This window comes from Phaseolus vulgaris, chromosome 11 (assembly GCF_000499845.2).
Source record: "Phaseolus vulgaris cultivar G19833 chromosome 11, P. vulgaris v2.0, whole genome shotgun sequence".
NCBI lineage: Eukaryota > Viridiplantae > Streptophyta > Magnoliopsida > Fabales > Fabaceae > Phaseolus > Phaseolus vulgaris.
Genome location: NC_023749.2, coordinates 33,810,017 through 33,827,406, shown reverse-complemented (window position 1 = coordinate 33,827,406; position 17,390 = coordinate 33,810,017). Strand labels below are relative to the sequence as shown.

Sequence of the window (17,390 nt, the reverse complement as noted above, 5' to 3'; positions counted from 1 at the left end):
GAACCCCACACGCTAGGTTATCCTAAGAGTAGGTAACGGCAGTGCTGGGCCCATCCCCTTAGAAAGCCCACTTTGGGTAAAGTGGAAACCCTAGTTTCAGCCTATATAAAGGAAAGTAACAAACTTAGTAAGGTACGTTATTCATTTGCGCCGCTTAAAACACACAATTACAGTCTTACGTTAAACAGTTTTGGTGTTTCCTAGCCCTAAGATTGACTTGAGCGTCGGAGTGCAAACGGTCTCTAGGGCACCCGTTGTCTTTGTGTTTTCAGGCATATCATCAAAGGGAAAACACTTGCAAGCGCAGAGATTCTGAACGTGAGAATGACGTAGATGCACGAAGACGTTTTAGGGCAACCGGTAGGAGCACTCCATAATTAAGGAGGTTCAAAATCTTCATTTCAAATTATGACAGATATTTTAAATCATTATACATTTGGATCTTTGTTTTCTCAAAATAAAGTTCTTTGCATACAAACTTTATCCATCTATTTCCATAAATTGTATTTTATTATTTCAAACTTTACCCGTGTCCAACTGCTACCTTAGATTTTTCCTCTGAATAAAAAACTACAGATTCCAGCCAACAAACTCCAAAATCTTTTCAAAGACAAAATTACAATTTATTTGCATTCAATTACCAATTTTGCTTTGTTTTAGCTAAAACCTAAACCTGTCCATAACCCAAAACCTATATAAAAAAGTGTTAGCCAAGATCCGCGTTAAAATATTACCTAATTTCTGAAATATCCAAGCTTTAGTCCACGTATAAGTAAAAATAACGCATAACTTTTTTCAGATTAAAAAATAAAAAATATGCATTAGTAATATTCAACATATATAAAACTTTACAAAATCTCACTCAACGTACATAATTTACATTTAGAAAATGAACTAATAAAAAGCCATACTAAAAAATAATTTATAAATCCATCACAACAATCTTATTGGTAAAAGCATGTCTTATTAACAAATAGTGCAAAAACAAAAAATTGAACAGCAATTAAAACATTAATAATGTTATCTTATAAAATTATAAAGGGTGTTGACAGTAAAGTGAACACATCCACTTTCCACACCGAAAAAGCATTTGACATTTTGGTCATTCGACTTGTCAACAATTATGTTAGATTCACTTCAAATTTTAGTAAAATGAATTCATGATAAAGAATTATATTGAAATGATTGATCATGATCTAAATAAGATTTAAGGAAATATTAGATTTTTTATCGAAAAAATTCATAGAAAAATTGTAAATAGATACAGTGATAGAAAGTTAAAAGGTAATGATTGTAACGACTATGACCTAAATATAATCTCTAACTTAAAGTGTCTTTAGAATACCACCCCTTTGCCTATCTAAAAGACGGAAACAACCGAAGAGCGAAGAAAATGACTAAAAAAACTTGACAGAGAATATCTATTTGAGTTTCATAATAAATGTTTCCTTACTAATTCGACAAATCAAGAGATGAAAATCAAGAGAAGAAAATCAAGAGAATAAAATCAAAAGAAAATCAAGAGAAGAAAACATACACATCCATAATAAGAAGAACTATATAAGAAGAGGAATTAGTAGAACCCAACAGAAACAAATAACACTTTCTCTGGTCTCACGACACTGTTCAACCAAGAGAACTTTGAAGAACCCTTTTCTTTTTCAATGCGACCACCGCGGAAGACGGTGAATTTTCGCCACGGCGACAAGGTGGAGGTGTGCATCAACGAGGAGGGCTTCCTCGGCTCCTACTACCTCGCCACGGTTGTGTCGCGCCTCGACAACGGCCTCTACATCGTCCGCTACGACACGCTGCTCGAGGACGACGAGTCTCAGCCCCTGACCGAGACCCTCTTCCCCAAAGAGCTCCGCCCCAAGCCTCCGCGCCTAACCGCCACCTCCTCCTTCGCCCTCTACCAACGCGTCGACGCCTTCGACAACGACGGGTGGTGGGTTGGCGAGATCTCCGGCAAGGTCGACAACCGCCATTACTATGTTTATTTCTCCACCACTCACGAGGAGATCGTGTACCCCGCCTCCGCAATTAGGGTTCACCAGGAGTGGCTGAACGGCCAATGGATTCGCTCCAATTGATCAATTCACGTTTCAGTTGATGAATTGCCGTAACTAATGGTAGATAGGTATCGTGTTGTTCGTTTTAATTTCAACTTGTAACAGAATGGAACATGTTCACTGTGCCTTTTGTTGTTCATACTTGTAATTCCACTTCCACTTCCACTTCCTTACATCGTATATCATGTCGTATAAAATCTTTTGCTTCAACTCCAAACTCAGTTCAGTTCTTGTCTTTTCTTGTTTTCATTTTTCTTAATCCTGGGTCTTTGATAGTGTTTTTAATAGTTTGTGTTAGATTTTATTGGTCGGAAGCTGGAGATCCCAGGGCTGATTTTGGTGGTTGTTGGAAATAAATTTTCTAGAGAAAGACAATCAGTTGAATTGTTAGTTGTATGCAGTTATGCACAGTGTTCTGACCTTTTGGTGTTAATTAGAAAGGAATAGGAAACGATGGTTCATTTGTAATTTGATTTTTGTTTTCTTTTTTTTTCTCTTGATGAGTATATACTGGATGTTTGGTAAGTGTCACATGAAGGAAAATGATGACATGTGTGGATTTCACTGTCCACGAAATAAATGAGTTAATAAACAATAAATGCTAATTTAACATCCTTTTAATAAATTTTAAGAACTAAATTAGAAATCAACTACACGATTATAAATTGAGAATTTATTATACGTGCATAAACTAAATAATTAATATAACCTTTATTTAATTTTTATTCTCAAATTTTGTTTTTCGTTTACCCTTCCATTTTCTATTTATTTACCCAAAATATAAATGCAAGCAACGTAGTATGTTTTTTTCTTCTTCACTAATTACGAGAATATTATTTTATTACAAAAGGAAAGGAGTAAGTGTTCACCTTTGGCTAACCCTTTCTCTATTTTTTTAGTTATCAGAATTTTTTTGTTATCTATCAAATATTATATTAAATAATGTTTTTTTTGTTATTTTTTTCAATTATTTTATTAACCTTAAAAAAATATAAAAAGAGGAGCAATATTCGTAAATTGATAATTCTATTCAATTTAAAAAAAAAAATTAAAAATGAGATAGATATTTTGCAAGCATCGTTTCGCAACAAGTCGTATGTGTAAACATAACAGACACACAATTGACGACACCACCATTTCTTTGTATCCTTTGATCCCTTCGTTGCTGTCCTCGTAGCATTGCATTGCCATAACACACAAAAATGGCACTTATGAGCCACGTTTGTGTGCGCTGTGCAGCCACACCCACTTCCCCTGAGTCTCCAAGCTCCGCATCCTTGCCAGACCCAAAGCAGACCAAAGTTATCCTTCCCAAGAAGAAGCCCATGAAATGGTCCACTGGGATGGCTCCTGGGGACTACGGTGGTCCTCCAACAACCACCAAGCTCCGCAAGTACTGGGGTGGAGATGATGAAGACCCTTTAGCCTCTGATGACTTTATGTGGAACAAAGATTTTGTGGGTCGCTTCAAAAAGTTGATTCAAGGTCCTCCGGCTCCATCCCCTCCTGCAAAGGTCTGAACTTTGAGTCACTTTGTTCTCTCACTCACCCAGTGTCCATCTGGGTTGGGTGGTTTTTAAATTCTGGTGTTTTGTAATGGTGTCTGTTTTTGTTGGAAAGTTGGATTGATGTTGGACAGTTGTTTGTGGGGCATTGTGCTTCATGGTTGTGGTGATTGCTTTCTGTTTCGACTTTTGGCTTTTTTGTGTGTTTGAAATAAGTGAACTGGAGAAACTGATAATAGCAATCTCAATCAATGTCCTAGTATTGAATTTTGAGTTTTTGTGAAGATCCTTTTGTTGTGTAATCGGTCCATATCTAGTCAACACTGTACGCGAGACCTAGTTACTTGAACTAACATAACATGCCTCTGTGTTTCCTGGAACAGATCAGCTTGATTTCTCTGTGTATGTGTTCTCTATTGTTTTTCTCTTATCTGTGACAAACAACAACATTATCTCTATTTGTTTAAATAACTATCCATTATTAATCCGGACATGGATATGGTCAACCCTTTTAGGTAAGATATGTGATATTTACAAACCAAAGAAGCAGGACCATTTTCATTTAAGTTTATACAATCGTTGAATGCCTTTTTTATATAACGAGACTCTCCACGGGGAAGGAAATGCATATATTGCATGATTCGGGTTTTTATTATAGAAATGGAGATGAAAATAATGAAACCAGATTTAAGTCACACAATTATGATTATGCGGCACTTAATAGTATTGTAGAATGTGTAGATTTACTCACAGTAGATATACTTATAAAATCCTGTATAATTTATGCCATACACAATTCTGGGTGTGATAGAAGAGTATGGGAAACGACTACCTTGTATAGCATTGGTTTCTTTCTTGTAGTTACTTCACTTTGTGTAGAAGTTATAATGATACAACAAATATTAGGTTTCTAAGACCCCTCCTTTTCTTTCATTGGTGAAACAAGGAAATAATTCAAACTTGACTTTTGATGAATACAACAGTCACATTTTGTTCATGTAGGTGGTTGATTCCACATAGTTGGAGAAGGCCTTAGTTTTTGGTGGGGGTAACTCAAGAATTGTTGGTGAACGATTCAAGGTTATTTAAATTTGTTTGTTTCTATGAGTTGGTTCTGACATCAATAAAATTCCTGTCAACAGGAAGAGCATTCAGGGTTTCTAAGCTTAAATAGAGTCATGAGCCTGGACAGGTACCTTTCTACAATATTTAAATTAAAGTCTGCAAATTTGGTTGTATTATTTTATTTTATTTTCATTATTTATCTATAATGTTATTTTAATTATGAACTGTAGTTTGGAAGTTGATTTGAGCAAAGAACTTGCAGCTCCTGTAAATCGTAATGTACACAAGCAAGTTGAGGAAGAAACTGATGTAAGAGATTTGTCTCTTCTCTTCATATTCACCTGAATATTATATCATTGTGGATTGATGACTAGTGGTATATCTCCAGTATTGTTATATTCTTTACGTATTGGGTTTTTTTTTGGGAAAAAATGGTACATCATACCTTATATTGTTTCTCTACATGATTCATTTCACTTATCTTTAACTGAAATGATGATCAGGTGACTGGAAATAATAGGGTAAGATATAGATCAGCACCAACACGCCGTGAGCAAGAAAAATGGAATAGAGCTACCAAGGCTGCAACTGGGGGAACTGTAAGTAATGTTTTTCTATGTCATGTTAACTCCCTACCATTAAGATCTACCATTGCACTTATTAACTGGATATATTTTCAACTTATATAACCTAGGAGAAATCAATATTTACTGCTGTAAGACATTGAACTCAATCAATGATATACTTTTGACTCAAAAACAAAATCTTGACAACCTATGTCCCTTTAGAAATGTTTAGATTGAATTTTACTATTCAAAGGTCTGATTTAACTACTCATATTGCTATAGGATGTGATGTTTCGGGAAATAAAGCAGTCTCGTGAAGATCCAAAAGTATTGGCTGTTCAAGCTCAGGAGCAGTATGATAAGGTATTAAGCATTATTGTCTGGTTATATTTTTCCTTTTTGTTAGAGGTCATATGAATAGTAACCCTCTCTTGTTGGAGCAGTGTGATAAGGTATTAAGCTATTGTCTGGTAATATTTTTCCTTTCTGTTAGAGGTCATGTGAATAGTACCCTCTCTTGTGGCATTCACCACATATCAATTTTTTGTTAATTCAGTTCCTAGACATATTTTTGTTTTTTCAGTTAAAGAACAAGTTGCAAGTCCTTACCTTGGGTATTGGTGGTGTTGGTCTGGTTTCAGCATATGTTTCTTACACTCCTGAGATTGCAGCTAGGTACTTGAATTCTTCATGCACCTATTGATTTAGTTATTCTGAATTGATGACCTTCTTCAATCTATCCTATCTTTTGCTGATTCTAGCCAATATGGTTCAATTGAGAGCTAAAAATCAGTTTAGTATAAAACCACCATCCAGTAAATATAGTAAAAAAATTATATACACTAAAAAATTATTGTAACATGGGATATGGTGTTATTCTAGGTTAGTTTATCTAATGAGGATTCAAACATTTACTAATGAGGGTTCCTCATATATATAAGATTTCTCCTTTTGAACTTTTGAAGAAGCTTTTATTGATGTGTTTTGAGAATTTAGGTTAGATGGAGAAACAAAGGTTTTTTTTATAGAAACATTATGAAAGGAAATAAATGTTAGGATATTTGTATTCCCTGCAATTGAAAACAGAATGAGGAATTGAATGAGAATGTTTTAGTTAAATGATAACATTGGTTAACATCAAAGAAGAAAGATGTAAGATTTGTTCATTTGTTTAATATTTTTCTTTCTTGTATTCAGTTTTGGAGCTGGCTTTCTTGGTTCTTTGGCTTACATTCGCATGCTGGGAAGTAGTGTGGACTCCCTAAAAACTGATGGTGCAAAGGCGCTTGTCAAGTACTCTATAGATGATAGATTTACTATTCGGAATTTAGTTTCTTTAGTAGATAAACTTGAGTCTTGTATTGTACTTGCCACCCCCATAAAAATATCCTATCAGATGTCTTTCACAGTTTCTCTTCAATAAGATAAGTCAACTTGGTCAGAATTAGATTCAAACAATTTGTTGCTCATTTTCATTTTAAAAAGTGTGGCCATGGTCAGATTTTTTTTTTCACCTTGTTTTTGTTATAAACAACACAGGCTTATTGGATGTTACTTGCAGGGGAGCAGTTGGGCAGCCAAGATTACTGGTTCCTGTTGTTCTAGTCATGGTCTATAACCGCTGGAATGCGTAAGTCCTCTTTTTTATTTGTAATTGCAACATTTATTATGTTGTCAATTAAGTCAGTTTAATTTGCAAAACAAATATTCTTGATCAAGTGTTTAGTCTTCCCAGGTATGGCTCTTGTCATGGTTTGATTGAACTTATTTTTGAGATTTAATCTTTGTTTTCCTTTTTGCCAACTTCCTGAGAAAACTTTTGAATAATAGGCAATCATATCCTGGAAAATATCCTTTCCAAAGCATTTTGATTGCCTTATATATGTTGTTACCTAGAAAAGATATCCAATATGTATTTGATTGGATGCCATTTTTTGGCAATGATTTGTAGGTCTTAAGGCACTTGCTTCTGTTTTAAGAATGAGGTGAATGATGTACATTTGTATTTGTTTGTTAACCTACTTATCTTAGTTTCACCTGATTACAGAATTCTGGTTCCAGAATTTGGATATATGCACTTAGATTTGATACCAATGCTGGTAGGCTTTTTCACATACAAGATTGCAACTTTTGTTCAAGCTATAGAGGAAGCAATCACTATAGCAACAAGAAAGAGCTGAGGAATATCTGGGATGGTGCCTTGTCACTATATTTGAGTTTTCTCTCCCACAATTCAAGCCTATTAATTCTATTTGTTTATGTTTTTCCATGTTTGGATTATTGATATCCAAATATTTGGCCTACTATCCCATAAGTTTTTAGTCAAGTCTTTTCTCCCACAACAAACACTTGTTCATTTCATTTTTCTCATATCAGCTGAGAGTGTCTCAACACTATGTCTGTCCATGATTCTCTCTATCTTTACCATCTAATATGAAAATGAAAACATAAATTATTTGAAGCCTAAGGCTTTGTTTGGATTGAGGAGGGGATTTGTGAGGAGGGGAGGGAGTGGATTTGTGAGGATTGAAGAGGATGTGTGAGGATATGTGAGGTTGTTTGGATTGAGGGATGATAGAGTGGATTTGTCAGGATAGTTTATTGTAAGTTTACAAAATTATCCTTCTTATTAAAAAATATTTAAATAATGAATTATGATTTTTTTTTTAGGTTTGAATTAATTAAATATTTTTAATATATAATATCCATAATTATTTATATTTTCAATAAAAAATTAAAAAATATAATATAAAATATTTTGGTGTTAAATTGAAATAAATTTATTAAATATATTAAAATTTATGAAAGTAATATTCATTTGTTAATTTATATAACTATATATATTTTGATATTATAATTTTATTTTATTATTTATAATTATATGTTGTTATTAATAGTATAATTAAATATTTTTGAAATTATAAATAATAAATAAATTTATGTAATATTTAATTTTATATATTAAAATAAAATAAAATGCACAAGGGTATTTTGGTAAAATACAATAATCCTACTAAATCCTCACAAATCTCTTCATTTTGTGAAGAAAAAAAAAAAAACCCTCCACCCTCTCCCCCACTCTCAAAACCATGGAAACAAACACAAAAATATCCACTCCCTCCTCTCCTCGGAAGCAAAACACACCCTAAATCAATTTCACTTGTAGATAATTATTACCTTTATCCTTTCAATCAATTTTTTATTGGTGACACTTTTGTTTAAACCAGTTTCTCTATAAAGACTTTTAAATTTGAAGAAAAAAAATTAAAATCAGTTTTACAATAAATTAATTTATAAAAATTATTTTGTATTGGAAGCATAATTATCTGTTATTATTGGTAATTCTTATAAGCATCGTAGAAATAAATTATCTTGTAACATGTATACTTTCATGATATTTCACATCACACTTCAACTCTGTCGCACTGATTGTTGAGATTTTAAACATATACAAAATATAAGAATTTAAATTTGGTTAAATATGTATTTTGTTTTACTATAAAAATATATTTAAAAGCAATAGACTTCATAATCTAATTTATGACGTGATCCCATAATTAATTATGAGATATAAAAAGTTACAAAGTATAATATAATTTATTATCTCCGGTTATGACGTGTATCTCTCTCTATATATAATTAATTGAAGGTACAAATTAGAGTGGTATAAATTTGAGTGATTCCTTTGTGTTTGTATTATATGAAATGTATTGATTATGTGATATTTATAGAGATTTTTTCTCTCTCTTCCTTTTCACATTCTTACAGAAGAACTCAAACATCTCCTATCCAACCTATTATTTTCCTTCTTTCTCCCTGGTAAACCATTCAATTTTTTTTTTGGCTCTTTCACTTTAATTAAATCAAACCCTAACTATATTCTTAGATTCACAATTTCACGCTAAAGAATTCACTTTAATTAAACCAAACTCTAACTATTAAGATTTTTTTTTTCAAATAAAAGGTACGTTAGTGTTTTTTAAAATCTCTCACACACACATATATATATATATATATATATCAAAATCATATAAATATAGTTTCACATCTATACAATCTATTCATATCTCATTCATATATTTTTAAATTGAGTAATTCACTTTTTAAATAAGAACTTCTTGAATCAATTTAATTCACTTGTAACATTCCACACTTGTAACTTCTTAGAATTTCACCACACAAACTATACAATTTATTATATCTATTATTTCCAACAATTTAACTTCTCATTTATATAATACGCTAGTAATATTTATAAAGGATATTAACTATATTATATTGCAAACGTAGAAGTATTATTACAAATATTTAAAAATTCATCATCACACATATTATCTATATCAAATTATCAAATTTAAAAACACTTGAATATTCTCAAACAAAACACAATTCTTGTACAAAATTCAATATTATGAGCAAGTTACATCCATAATCCATATTATCTACCTTAAAGTGTTATAAAAAAATACTTTACCTTTTCAACTTTTCTTAATCAAGTTTATGTTAGAATTTCAGGGCTAAAACAAGGGGAGTGAATTGTTTTTACAAGATTTTCGCAAACTTTGAATGTTTAATGAAAGTCACAAGCAGAATAAAAAATACATAGCAAGTTTAGCCAAAATCAAAACTGGTTTTAACTTGATTCCAAAAAATCAATCGGTTGTTTCTTCGATTCAACCAATTGTTTTTATCAAAGATTAAACATATTTAAATGAGATAAGGGGAAGAGAAATCAACACAACAAGTTTATCACTATACCATTTTTTACTTTAGGCCACATTGACATGTCAACGGGTAAAAAAATGTTGCCTAAAGGAGGTATAAGCAACAGTTTTTTTTATTGTTGCCCACGTGATAAGATTTTTTTGTCTTTAACTGAAAATATTTAGGAACTATTTATTTTTAGCAACATTTTATAAAACGTGAACATAATTATATAAATGTGAGTATTTTAAGCAACACTTTTAAAATTGTAAGTATTTTAAATTATATTTTAGACAACATTTTTTAAAACGCTATTGCTCTAACTAATTTTTTGATAACATGTTTAAAGTGTGTGTCTTAAATAAAATTTAGACTAAATTTGTTAAATTGTGGATAATTAAATTCACATTTATTATCTATCTAAAGCTTATTGGAGAACACCTAAAATACCAAATAAACAATAATTTTTACCTTTGAATTGAAACATCCAGGAAAGGGTCCCGATATATTAACACCCTCTGCACCCTACACACTTTTGACGTTGCATAAGTGGCATAGGCATGGCGTTGTGGTGCTGAACGGGAAAAGTGGTTACCCAGGTTCAAAAAGGTGGTTACCTATACACAGGATGAACATGTGCCACAAAACCAAACCCAATCCTACCCACAATGGTAGCATGCACCAACAAACAACCACAGAAGGCACACCACAACACACCAAAGGGCCACGACCCTACCCATGACAAGGTCATGTGCTGAACGGGAAAAGTGGTTACCCAGGTTCAAAAAACTGGTTACCTATTCACAGCATGAACATGTGCCACAAACCCAAACCCACTCCCACCCACGATCCTACCATGGACCCACAAACAACCATTAATGCACACAACAACAGATTAACAATTCATCAACGTTCGATTTCAGTTTGCGTTTACCTCAATGGCGAAGGCCATACGACAACAAATGTATGCTCTTACCTTCGATTAGAGTTTCTACCGTTCTCCCTCCCTCCGCAATGTCGACGACGACAATACCAATGTTTGTTATTTGATTGGATGACACCTTCTACGGTTTCTTCCCTCACTTCGACGGACGTACCCTTCTTTCACCACCGACGACTATGCCCTTCTTTGGATTTCGCCCCAAATTCTTCCGCTTTCACAACAAAGAAAAATTCTGAAATCACCATTCTACCCTCACATAAACTAACACTTACATCGATTTTCACTAAAAATCGTCGTTGTCTTGTGCAGTACCATGTGTTTTGTATATTTGTCTATGTGAGCAACGTCAAAAGTGTGTAATGTCCATAGGGAGTTAATAAAACATTTTCCGCCCGGAAAAGCTTAAGAAACATTGTTTTAAACACGGGTATGTTAAATAACATCTAAGACTATATTTACACATTCTGCCAACTTTCCCAAACTACACAGAACTCAGCCCTCGATTCCCAAATGCACGTTCACTCTTCACCACGCTCACCCTCCACCACGCTCAAACTCCATTTTCGTCCAACGATTTTTCACAGCTTCCTCTGTATCATAAGCCCTTGCTCAGGTTCGTTTCTTCAAACACTCCTTCACAACGTTCAATTTTTCGTCTCACTGCTTGCTCTAGTTCATAATCGATTTCTTCAAAAGCTCTATGTAGTGAATATCATTTCAATATGATATTTAGAAAATGTGTTCATGCCTACCAACTTTTGAATCTTGTACAGGTTTATTGATGTTGCTCGAGGCCAAAAGCTTCATATCTGGAGAGGCAAATCTACTGAATCTAGTTTTCCTTCATTATTTCTGCCATCTGCTCCACCGGCTCTGACAAGATGCAAGCAGGTGGAATTTCCTCTTTGCCATCTTTTATTGGAGTTGGACTAAGCTCTGGTAACTGTAAATTATTTGATGCTAAGAGTGGAAATGTTATTACTACTTGGCGAGCTCATGATGGATATGTGACAAAGGTATTTTGTTGAAAATATTAGGGTTACGTAATTTGATTTTACACACAACTTCATCCACGTTTTGTCTACAGTTGGCAGCACCTGAGGAACATCTGCTCGTTTCCAGCTCTCTGGACAGAACTTTACGAGTCTGGGACTTAAGAATGTAAGAGCCATCACTCTACTGAACTTCAAATTCATCAGGAGTTTATGACCATTTAGAATTGTCTCTAAAATTGAGAGATCAAAATTTTGTGCATTTGGACACATGAAAGTTGTTAGAAGGTAAAGCAAGTGGTTGATAGAGGTTTGATGAATAATTACCCCTTATAGCATATACACCTGACTGTAGTTAACAAACTATGTGGTAAGAATATTTTTTTAAGGTGCAGGTGACCTGGTGCATATAATTTCGCATAGGAAATTAAAGAAATCATCTACAATTAAGATTAGCAGAAAAAAAAAACAAACTAAACCTTACTCTTCTCTGTTTCTTTCTACGTTGTATGTGCGTATTGGAGTATTGGACTTTCCTCATGTGTCGGTTTTTTACGTTCATAATTTGAGTCTGTGTAGACCGTGCTTCATAAATTGCATGTTTTTATTTGAAGATGTATTCCCACAAGAACCTAAATGGAAGTGGTAAGCTTTCTTCCTCATTTCCAGAGGGATATATCTTGAAGCTCATTTCTACTACCTTGCAGGAATTTGCCATTGTAGCCCGTTATTTTCAGAGGTCATGTCATTCAAATGGTAAATCCAGTTTCTCCATTTGGGGCCATGATGTTATTTCAATTTCCTGGAGTAGGATTGGGCTTCTCTCCTTGTCTAAATCTGCCAATGAAACAATAAGCTTCTCGTTTAAAGACCCACAACATGACAGACAGAGTTAAGAATTAAGAAGGATCTTCTAATATTGTTTGTCTAGAATTTAATTTAGATGTTAAAATGATGGTTTATTATTGCTTTAGTTGTATCTTGTTGCTTGACGTGATCCCTCTTGCTTATTCATTGGTTTCAGCTCCTTAATAAAATATGAATATGCTGAAAACATTTGGTTAAAATCCAATTTCCAGCCACTCATATCTTCTTCACAGATTTAAGAGAGTGCAATTCATATGCTTGGTATGTGTACCGCCCTGGTAGTTGGAAGTGATGACGTGGCATCGAGCTATTATATAGGCGTGTTGCATGGGACACCTGGCTGGCAGAAGGGAAGGAAGTCGGGGGGTTCGTGTAGTCGCCAGTTATCAAGTTGGCGTGCTCCGATCTCCAGCATACCTAAACCGGCGGTCACCGGGTTGAAGATGAAGTCGCCAGATGTGAACCCAGGCGACCAAGTAATTAGAGATCGCCGAAACAAGGACATCGCCGAAGATGAAGGCAGATAGTCATTTCCCAGCTGGCCAGAGGATGAGGTCGGGAGACAGCTTACTTGAACATGTACAGTGAAGCAGGTAGGGCAGATCATGAAGGCGGCCGGCGAGACCACAGGGAAGGTGTGTACGAAGGCACCCGAACTCGCCATCCAAAAGAGATCACGCTCCAAGGCATCTATGCACTGAGTATATCATGCATAAGTAACTTAGCCAAAAAACCTGAAGAGTAAGAAGTAGCGCCCAAGTCAAGGATGCTCCAGATGATGGCACGTGTACAACTGGATGCGAGCCACGTGTCCAGATGTGTAACTGCCAGGAGAGAGAAAGTGCCCAGGTATATAAGAGTTTCCAACGAACTTCTGAGGGACGCACATTCAGATTGTTTCTTTACGCTTGCGAGTCTTGAGTACGCTGAGAGAGAACTGGTCACGGTTCCTTAGAGTTCTTGAGTTTTACTCTTAAGTAATTGGTGGTTCAGTCGCTGACTTGGGCATCGGAGCGTGATCGGCCGCAGCGGCGCCGTTTCGTCTTTTGCAGGTTCTTGAGGTGGATCGCGGTGAAGGACGGAGGCTAACACGGCGCATACGTTGATCCAAGTTTGACGAGGCAAAGCTCCAGCGTTTTGGTCAACAGGCAGGATCAGTATGTTTGTGTCCTACAGCCTTATAGTGTCTATATTGTGCGGCTTGAGTTGCTCAGCCATATAGGCCTGAATTCTTTTATGCTTGCTATGCATCTATCTGATTCATCTGAGGTTTCTCTCCTAGCTTGATGTTAATTTCTTTTCGGTGCTCATCATGAAGGAAAACTCGATAACAATACAGATCCAGCTTTGTGTTGAGGTTTTGAAATTTAATTATTGTTGTTACTCATTTTGAGCTTTCTACTTTAATATTTGATACTTTACTACTTAACTAAAGATTATAGCTTATGTGTTTCCTCCTAACAATTAATGAAATATTTACTTTGGGAGAAATACATGTTGCACACCAAATGGTGTGTTGCTATTCCAGCTGCCAAAGGCAAAAGTTTGACTAGGTTCACTTAGCTTAGAAGATGCTGCAATAAGAGATCAAAACAGAGAAAGTGAATATGATGCTTTTACTCTCTTATTCCCACTTTCTATTTCTTATACCAAACAAAATCTAAACAATGACGAAAGGTGAAGCCATTAGAAGAATCTATAACGTTAAAGGATGTTATTTTAGTGTGTTTAGATTAATAATGTATGATTTGTAAAAAACAGACACTCACTCACACTTAAATTCTCTCTAAAAGAAACACTCTTCTTTGTAAATCTCTCTATTGTATTTCTTTCTGTGGTGTATCTTACAATTGAGAGAGCATCCTATTTATAGGCTTTAGGAAGCTCTTCTAGAAAAGTCTTCATTATGGCCTTAAAACCCCACTAACAACACAATTAAAATCCCACTCACAACTTTTGACCTTTTACATATCCAAACTCCCATTCTACTCTTTTCTAGTAACTTCTAACTTTAAAACCCACAAATTACATTAAAGTTTATTCAACATGATTCGTGTCTCAGCAAATTACTGCATCAAAATGCACCAAAAACGACTAATTGTAACTTCATTCATGCACATCAAAACTATCTGGACAGATTCAAACGCACTGTTAAGAGTGAAGTGATTTAAATAAGTTAATAATAGCATGTTTGTTTTCAGAATTTGATTTAAATACAAATATTGTTATTTAATTATAAATTTTCAATTACTATATATATATATATATAATGAAGTTGTTAATTTTGGCTATTCAAGTGTTTTATTTGTTTGTTCTTTTTGATAGATTTTAGAAATAATTATGTTTGCATTACCCCACTTGGCCATTAAAATGCAAGACTTGATACCAAATTGTTGTTACTCCACAGGCTTATGTTCAATAGCTGGAAAGTAGTCGTTTAAAGCTGACCCAACTGGAGCAAGAGCTTCAGCGAGAAAGGCAGTTGGTAGGGTGCGGTGCAATTATTTCTTGGAACTAGTTTATGTTCTCCTTTTTAGTGAAAACTTTGCCAACCTATGCTCATATTCAATTTAAATTTAAACTCAAATCTCTTGTTTATTTTCCTGCAGGGAGTCTTTATATCAAGTTCAGGTGATCAAGCGCATTCAATGAGTGGAAATAGTATCCCTCTTTCTAAAATATGTTATTCATTCTACAAGTTTTAATATCAAAATGTCTTCAATTTGTGTCTTATGGTGTACTAAACTATTTCAGGCACCAGTTTTTCATTGTAAATTATTAAACTATTGGGAAGAGAGAGACATTAAGTTGAGCCCGTGTATTTCTAGGACAACATGGATACTTTACTTTTATTGAGAAAATGAAATCAATACAATAAACAAAAGAGATTTGATTTCCTCTAACAATAAAGAAATGATAAGAAAATAAATAAAAACAGTTCTAATAATACATATATAATCTAGATATTTTTTATTATATAGGATCTGCTGCTTATTTCTATAATTATAATAGTAACATATAGATAAAAATCTCCTACTGTCTTTTTGGATAATTATAAGATACCGAACTTGTTTTAACCCGACAGTTATGTAAAAGAGAATACATGCATGAAGAGTTGACATTTTGCATCTATATTTATGCTTGCTTTCTGACATTGCTGGTGACATTGCTGGTTGATGTAGAATTTAAAATGCTGGACTTAGGATTCTTATTATTGTGCTAGGAGTTTTATCATGTTAGGACTTTAAGACTGTTAATATATTTGTATTACACTTTTACTTGCAAGAATATTAGTATAAGTATGCTTGTTTGGATACTCCCAATAACCAATCATTATATCATATTTGTATCATTCAGATTCTTATTACTCTCTTCTCTCCTTTCATACATGTTTCACATATTAGTTTGCCACTGGATGTCTCTCTAGATTTTCATCTCTCTGTCTACAAACATATGTTCTTACAAATGACACTATAGTCAAATTTAAGAACGTACCATGCCTACTGATGTAGTTAATTTTGTCATGTAACACTTACACATAATTGTTGATGTTTTTAGGAGGTGATAAACATATATTTATTCACACTCAATAGCTTTAATCATGAATTATTGGACTATAATAATAAATAAATTCATTGTTTCAATTCAGATTTATATAATTTGGTTTATTTGGGTCTTGACTATTATTATTGTTAATTTTGTGTTTTTAAAGTAAATTATCCGGAGGAAGCATCTACTTTGTGAATGGGCCAAATATGCAAAAATTCAAGTTGTTTCTTGAATCAAAATAGAAAACAAATTCCGATGAGAAGAAAGAGAAAATAAAATCTACAATATCTCAGAAACAAAATAAGAAACAAATCTTATGCAAAATACAAGAATTATAAAAAATTGGAAATTGTTAACAAAATATAAACTACAATATTTTTCCAAGATCCTTGGAGCAGAAAAACCTATAAAAGGACACAAACATCAAGGAGAAGGGAAAGATTTTCATAGGGTTTTCTTAGTTTTTTTTTCTTTATAATTATTTTGTTTTGCCTCTGCATGGAAGACTAAACCTTTTTAGATGATTCCTTTGTAATTTCCCGCTCTGAGGTTTCGATCACTAAAAGTTTATATTTTTAATTCTCTATAACAGTTGTTTTAATAATCTAATCTCCTGGAAAACTAGTTTTTGTGAGAGGTTGTATTTGAACGCATAATTGAGAGTCTTCCTTATCTTAAACTTTGGTTTCTTAGTTAGTTTGCATTGTTTTAATTAATTTCTTGGGCGCATGATTCAAAAAAGAGAGAGGAGATAAGCATTCCCATGGAGTATACGCATGGAAAAAAGTGGGTATTGATTAATCCAGTAGACGCATGCTTTACTGGTGAGTTTCAGTTGAATCAGATCAGCGCATGTTCAATCTGGTTTAGTTCTGTTGGAGGATTGATAAATGATTAATATTTAGAGAACCTGTGAAAACTTCAATGGTGGAAGTGTTAGAATATATGGCCTTAAACAAGAGGGGGGGGTTAATTTCTTATAAGAGATTTTCGCAAACTTTGAAGGTATAATGAAATTCAATGCTGAAGTACAGAGAAAAGAATCAAGGAAACAAAGACCCAAAACTGTTTTAAGATGATATCAGAAAAACAGTCGGTTGTTTCTTCGAAACAATCGGTTGTTTATA

The 17,390-nt window shown here is 33.7% G+C and overlaps 3 protein-coding genes across 3 annotated transcripts; all 3 read left to right on the top strand.

Annotated features, from left to right (window-relative positions):
- The first annotated feature begins 1,486 nt into the window (after positions 1 to 1,486).
- On the top strand, positions 1,487 to 2,289 carry LOC137829852 (protein AGENET DOMAIN (AGD)-CONTAINING P1-like). Its single transcript, XM_068636821.1, has one exon. The coding sequence runs from the start codon at positions 1,665 to 1,667 to the stop codon at positions 2,091 to 2,093; it is 429 nt and encodes a 142-aa protein (XP_068492922.1). The 5' UTR covers positions 1,487 to 1,664; the 3' UTR covers positions 2,094 to 2,289.
- An 853-nt stretch (positions 2,290 to 3,142) lies between these two features.
- LOC137824589 (protein CONSERVED ONLY IN THE GREEN LINEAGE 160, chloroplastic) lies at positions 3,143 to 7,669 on the top strand. Its single transcript, XM_068630253.1, has 9 exons — positions 3,143 to 3,586; positions 4,720 to 4,769; positions 4,873 to 4,951; positions 5,146 to 5,241; positions 5,491 to 5,571; positions 5,792 to 5,883; positions 6,406 to 6,501; positions 6,770 to 6,838; positions 7,256 to 7,669. The coding sequence occupies exons 1-9, from the start codon at positions 3,275 to 3,277 to the stop codon at positions 7,386 to 7,388; spliced, it is 1,008 nt and encodes a 335-aa protein (XP_068486354.1). The 5' UTR covers positions 3,143 to 3,274; the 3' UTR covers positions 7,389 to 7,669.
- Positions 7,670 to 10,850: 3,181 nt separating this feature from the next.
- Positions 10,851 to 15,598, top strand: LOC137805658 (uncharacterized). The gene is made up of 6 exons (XM_068605600.1): positions 10,851 to 10,876; positions 11,304 to 11,468; positions 11,629 to 11,746; positions 11,943 to 12,016; positions 15,122 to 15,199; positions 15,324 to 15,598. The coding sequence occupies exons 1-5, from the start codon at positions 10,851 to 10,853 to the stop codon at positions 15,153 to 15,155; spliced, it is 417 nt and encodes a 138-aa protein (XP_068461701.1). The 3' UTR covers positions 15,156 to 15,199; positions 15,324 to 15,598.
- Positions 15,599 to 17,390: the final 1,792 nt, after the last annotated feature.

Bases quoted from the DNA above. Each gene is read 5' to 3' on its own strand.
- LOC137829852 (XM_068636821.1), top strand. From the start codon at position 1,665: ATGCGACCACCGCGGAAGACGGTGAATTTTCGCCACGGCGACAAGGTG.
- LOC137824589 (XM_068630253.1), top strand. From the start codon at position 3,275: ATGGCACTTATGAGCCACGTTTGTGTGCGCTGTGCAGCCACACCCACT. The intron at 5,884-6,405 runs GTACTTGAATTC...TCTTGTATTCAG, and splicing joins ACTCCTGAGATTGCAGCTAG to TTTTGGAGCTGGCTTTCTTG. The intron at 6,839-7,255 runs GTAAGTCCTCTT...ACCTGATTACAG, and splicing joins GTCTATAACCGCTGGAATGC to AATTCTGGTTCCAGAATTTG.
- LOC137805658 (XM_068605600.1), top strand. From the start codon at position 10,851: ATGGCGAAGGCCATACGACAACAAAT. The intron at 10,877-11,303 runs GTATGCTCTTAC...ATAACATCTAAG, and splicing joins AAGGCCATACGACAACAAAT to ACTATATTTACACATTCTGC. The intron at 11,469-11,628 runs GTTCGTTTCTTC...AATCTTGTACAG, and splicing joins TATCATAAGCCCTTGCTCAG to GTTTATTGATGTTGCTCGAG.